General features: G+C 36.3%; 1 protein-coding gene across 4 annotated transcripts in view; it reads left to right on the top strand.

Moving 5' to 3' along the window:
• The window catches only part of LOC111865316, a 20,047-nt gene extending 14,280 nt beyond the window's left edge, over positions 1-5,767 (top strand). For 3 of the 4 annotated variants that reach the window (XR_002842966.2, XR_004513121.1, XM_023853228.1), the window contains exon 3: positions 4,208-5,767. Coding sequence is in view for 1 of the 4 variants with exons in the window: in XM_023853228.1 (XP_023708996.1) it covers positions 4,208-4,404 (197 nt within the window). In the remaining 3 variants the exon portion in view is untranslated. Of the gene's footprint in view, positions 1-1,601; positions 1,621-4,207 lie in introns of those variants that run through there. The other variant, XR_002842969.2, reaches the window with a different exon arrangement.
• Positions 5,768-6,258: the final 491 nt, after the last annotated feature.

Here is a 6,258-nt window from a genome sequence, read left to right as displayed (position 1 = left end):
TGGAGATATGAGGTTCTTTTACGTGCCATAAAGCTATGACACGGGGCCCACAGCTTAAAGTCCTTCCCGGAGGACTTGTTCTCTGAATTTTTCCGCCCTTAAAAATTCCACGACCTCTGCCAGGTTTGAACCCGCATACCATGAGTCATGAGGTGGGAATGTTACCTCTAGACTACAGAGGCCGCTCTCCCTAAACTTAGGTCAACTATTTTTGTAATTAGGAGTTTATCTTATTTTATGCGTAAAAAAATTTATGAATGGTGTATTTTTCTTATTTCCACTCTGTTCATAAGTATGGAATACATTTTGGGGGCAACTCAGTGAATATTGTTAGAGTTTTTAAATTACAAAAAAAAGTTATAAGGATTATATTTGGAGTGGGATCTAGAGACTCATGTAGGGATATTTTTAAGAAATTGAATATACTGCCATTGTCATGTGAATACATTCTTTCATTGATGATGTGTGTGATTGATAATCAAACTAAATTTTGTACAGGTTTAGATGTTCATGGTTTGAATACAAAAAATCGAAAGCAATTATATTTGCCAAACTCGAATCATTCTGCTTTTCAGAAAGGTACTATGTTTACCACTATTAAACTATTCAACAGATTGCCCATAACCATTCAGAGCCTTATAGAGGATAGAATTAGTTTTAAATATTCTGTTATCTGTGTGTTTGTCTAAATTTTTTGTATGGCGAACTTCATGTCCATTTGTTTTGGACTTATGAAACGAAATGTATGTTTGTATGTATGTAGAGAAATCTGATCTAGNGTAAAATCAGACTGGATAACTTTAACTCATAAATGGCATATTAAACACTGATGCAGCAAATTACTGAAAATTTGAGATGGAATATCCATATGAAATCTGTATGTACAAATTTAAATAAGGCTTACTTTATTATTAAAACCTTAAAGGAAACCATGAGCTATAAGATGATTAGATCTATCTATTATCCTTATTTTCAGTCAAGATTGAAATATGGGTTAATTTTCTGGGGACCAGCGAAAAGTAGTATAATGGTTTTTCAGATACAGAAAAAAGTGATGCAACTAATAGCGGGGGTGAATAAGTATATTTTTCCAATTCAAAATTCTGACTGTGTCCTCTCTCTATATCTTGACCACATTATGTTTTATCAAACAATTGACAGATAATCTGGAATGTAATTTCCAGAAGTATGAGTACAATACTATAGGCAAAAATAAATTATATATCCGAGCATGTAGGACAGCCCTTTTTCGAATAATGTGTTAAACAAGGCAAGTAGATTATATACTAAATTGCCGGGAAGAATAAGAATTTTAGAAAATTTCAGAAGCTTTAAAAAGGAGGTACAATCATTGTTGATCTCAAATACCTTTTACTCGGCCGACAAATTTTTAAACTCCAACCTTTATTAAAAATCGTCAAATTATGTTGGTGTTAAATCTTTTATCCAACTTTCCTGACAGTAATAACTTTTTTTAAATGACACAATTCTAATTGTGATGGAATATGTAATTGATTGTATTTATGTAATCTATTGTATTTGTGTAATCATGTGATTTGTCTTGTTTTCATCGACTATTTCTGTATCTGCTGGTGTTTCAGCTATATGAGGATCCATGGAAATATGATTAATAATAATAATAACAATAATAACAACAACAATAATAATAATAATAATAATAATAATAATAATAATAATAATTATGGTGATTCAAATTATATAGGGCAAAATTTCTGTATAACAAAGATGCCACAAAGTACACCACATTTTAGGTTAGTGTCTGTTTAGGAACATGCCATGAAAGAAAGACTGGGCTTCAGACATAACATACAAATAAATTACACATTTTAACTATTTTTATCTGTGTTTCCTAGCTAGCTGATCATTAAAATGGTAATTTGAAAGGTTGCAGTATACTATACATAGTATAGAAATCAGAACATGGCCAGTATGTTTTCAAACAAGGCTTAATAACCAGGAACAGAGGTTGATTAGTCATGGGTTTGTTTGTTAAAAGAGGGCTCTGGGAGGTGTAGATTGAAGCACAGTTTTGTGAATCTGTAACTGTGGAATGTCCTGTATCTGTTATACCTGCAGATAATTTAACTTCTGTTCTGATTCATCACATTTTCCTCTTAGAGTGATATTCTGTGTTTTCTGTTGTAACCAGAGTGCCAATTTTGGCCTTTTTATTGGGTGAGGGATTGTTTTACAGTACTGTGAGTATCTGGACTACCTAGCACCAGATCATATGCTGACTGATGAATGGCAAATTAGAAAAGATTTGGAAGGAGTTGTGGCCTAATTGAGATACTTTCATGGCATTTGCTTGGAGGAACTGAGGAAAACTGTAAGAAACCTTGGTCAGGATAGCCAGTACTCTGGCTGAGATTCAAACCAAGTGCCAACTTAACACAAGTCTAAAGCTTTACTGATAGACCAGCCTGTTTTATTTCCATAGTTGGTTGAGGCACTACGCTACAAGCCAGAAGGTCGTGGGTTTGATTCCTGATGATGTCATTGGATTTTTCAATTGTCCTAATCATTGCAGCCACACTTGGGCGTGGTGTTGACTCAGCCTCTAACAGAAATGAGTAGCAGAAATTTTCTTGGGTGAAGTCTCAGCGTCACACAACCTATGGGCCTCCACAGCCTGTCACAGGGATAGGTTTACCTTTTATCCCCTGTGTTATGAATTCCATTCTTGCTCATCAGTGATGAACACCACTTAACAGCTGCACAGATAATATAACTCGGGCGATGAAACTCATTGCTGACATCAGAATATCTTAGCAACATGGCATTTAGAAACAGCTTTAGCCTGCATTTTGATACTGTAATTGTACATTCGTGCAACTACTGTATTAAATCTCATGAGAACATGTTTCAACTGCCCTTGGCAAATTGATGCACTGTCATCTTAGTATCTTGCATATGAACACGTTATTTTTAATTGCTGAATCAACAATTTTATGAACTTCTAAGGATTTAAAAATTTTTAAAAGTAAATATAACAGTGTGTTCCCACACGATGTACTAAGATGACAGAGCAACAATTTTAGCAAGAGTACAGTATACACCCGATGGTGGCCAAGTGAGACTGACGTATGTTGTAATAAAATATACAAAAGATGAAAATACCAGTAAGTGTTGCATTTAAAATGGTAACAGTACTGGTGCAACAGGATGCCAAATTACATTAGAAATTCTGATAGTATGCCAAATTGTTATTTNTTTGTTTGTTCTTTGCCCACTTATGTGTGGAGAAACAAGTTTTTCGTTATGAGTGTCATGTAGCCACAACTATTCTAAATGTAGTTGTGGTGGCAGCTGTGATAATTTGTAGGAAAAAACTATTCCAGTGAGGTATGAGAATTCTCATGGTAACAGCATAGTTTGGTAGATAACTGTATTTTAGTGGAATCTGCTGCCTCTTTCTTCCGGATTAAAGTGTGGAAGTGAATGTTGGTACAAGTCTACAAAACCGCATGGCATCACATCACAGAAAACCATAATCTTAAACTTTTCAACCTTTTGTCTATATTTCTTAGCTTCATGGTGCAAACATTTATGCCCAGTTTCATTATCTTCTTCATCATTCCTGTTTGTACTGCTTGGAGCATACGGTATCCATGAAATGCTTCATTTCACTTCAGTTTCTTAATCTAAGTCAGTAGTACTTCTTGGGTGGGGTATCAGCCCATCACAAGGCCACTATCTAACATAAACACAGACATCCATGCCTTGAGCAGGATTCGAACCCACAGTCCCAGTTTTCAAGCAGGCGAAGACATTTCATGAATTAGACCATGTGGCCATTGTGATTTGCAGTTTCATTTATGTAACTGTTTTTACTTCAGATATACAAAACTCTCTTAATACTTGGCTTATCACTATTTTATTAAGCCTCATGGGATGTCTAGCTAAAAACTACTGCTGTTTTTGACTGTCATTCATGAAGAGCTGAATGCTGAACAGATTAGAGCACTTTATTTCAACCATTTTTCATTCTGCATAAACTGTAAATCACAACTACTGAGCAAGAAAAGTACACTGTATAAGATTGCAGTGAGGTCTTTTCAGGCAACCATCCATATGAATATGGAATTAGTGTCCATTGTCTCAGAGACTGTCACCATCTCTGTTGCTGGGTTGATATGATGAATGTCCATAACCTCACAAGTTTATACTCACTGTATGCCCTCAGCTGAGCTGCCATGGAATACTCAGGGGAACAGAGGACAGATGCAGACGGTCAACATTGTCCTGTCCCATCAGAGACTGCTGGAGGAAGAACCACATAGTGAAAGAGGCAACTTTGATCTAACTACGCCACACGAGCTTCAGCAGAGACATGGGATTCGTTCTGAACTGTTCATTGCAAATTGCCAGCAACATGTTTAAACAAGGGAGGACATTCTGAAACATATAATGAAGAGTCATGACAAGCAACATGGATTGTGGTGACTGACAATTAGTCCCCCAGAAGGACTTGCTGGACAGGACACCACTGACTGTCTAACCTCCCCCCGCCATGCACCAATTGTTCCTGCAGTGGGGTTAGTGCTAGGGCAGTCATCATGCTGACACTGACGATGGAGACAGAATATTCATACACAGCATCAACCAAGAAGACATCTTGCTACAATCAGCATTGAATCACATATTCTTCTATAGACACAGGACGTTTTCCAAAGAGATATATCACTGTCATTATGCAGTGTCAGGTTAACATGGCAACACAAACTGTCAAGCATAACACAGCACACAGACATAATTTGTGTGGTAGGTGACAGGTGAGCAGGCAGTCATTTGTCTCAGTGTAGCACATCTATTTTATGAGTGTTGATAATAGTTTTATGGGATACATCAAGTGCCGTGTGCTGTATAAAGAAGCTGGTTTGTGTCCAACTGCTTCGCATTAAGCTTCGGTCATCTCAATAACATGTAGGGTGGAAAAGGAGTGTGTGAGCAAGCAGGGGAAGTTAATGCTCATAGTACCAAAGCTTGTAATTCATAATTTATTTACATGTATAAACTGTTACACAACCATCTAAAACACTACAAGTCAGAAACTCTTAAAAATGTAAAAATTGGAAACACATGACTAAGAACAAAACAATCATCACCCTGCTGAAGCTAGCAACTGCAGACGGCAACCCCCAACATTCCAATATAGAGAAACACACTTGTACAATCTATATACATACATCCACACTACATCAGAACCAAATCCAGACACCAAACTTCCGTCCATCATTGTTACTAAAAAACTACTGGAGGAAATAAAAACAGTTTTGTAATAAATAAGTTTCTAATTTATTTTTAAAAACTTTAACATTTTCTATTCCTTTAATACCGGGGGCAAACTGTTATGTATTTTAATTCCCACATTAATTACACTTATTTTGCAATGAACAAAATTAGTAAAATAAACATTCCTTACTACTGGTAAACTTACTCAGTTGTATGAATTTAATGAAATAAGGAGCTTTGTTTAATTTAGGGCAAAGATGTAGTATATAGGTGGCCCAGGTTAAATTATCTGTGACATAAATACCTAAAAGTTCTAAATCTGATGAGTAAGTTTTTTTCTTTATTTCTTAGATACAGAATGGGTCCGTGAGTTACACTAGTACACCCTCTTCCCTGAAATAGTATTGCTTTGGATTTCCCAGTGAACTCTCAACTAATGCTGCTCTGGTAGTTCTTCTTGGTGAAGGGGGTGGGTGCTGATTTCTCTTCTCCAATAAATAGGGCTTCTGGGAAAACAGATCAACAAGCACTAAACCAGTGGTCTGTGATTTTAATAACTGAAAACTGATAGGATACACATGAGTTCATAAGATCTTATAATTGTATCCTATACTAAACTCTGCTGGAGGCATTGGACATGAATTCAACATTAATGTTTCCTGGTCTTCAGTACTTTTTACTTTTATGCATGATGTTACAGAGCTCAGAATTATCTAATAATATTGACTTTGTTGTTCAGAAATACCTGCTAGAATAACAGTCTCTAAATCAAATTAAATTTTGCAATGAAAGGTAAAGTTATCCCTGTCCTTAATAAAGCATTATGCCATGAAGACATGGGGGGGAAATGGAAGTATAGTTTCACCATTTTTGTCAGCACTAGATGGAGGTCAGTGGTTAGCTTCACACCCCGACCGCTTTACCCATGGGGAAATCAACCCTGGTACCCATTGGGAGAGGGGCTGGCTGGACCCCAGGTCAATGTGGACATTGCAGAGAGGA

Source organism: Cryptotermes secundus, unplaced genomic scaffold (assembly GCF_002891405.2).
Source record: "Cryptotermes secundus unplaced genomic scaffold, Csec_1.0 scaffold3941, whole genome shotgun sequence".
Taxonomy (NCBI): Eukaryota; Metazoa; Arthropoda; class Insecta; order Blattodea; family Kalotermitidae; genus Cryptotermes; species Cryptotermes secundus.
This window is presented reverse-complemented; position numbering and strand designations above follow the sequence as displayed.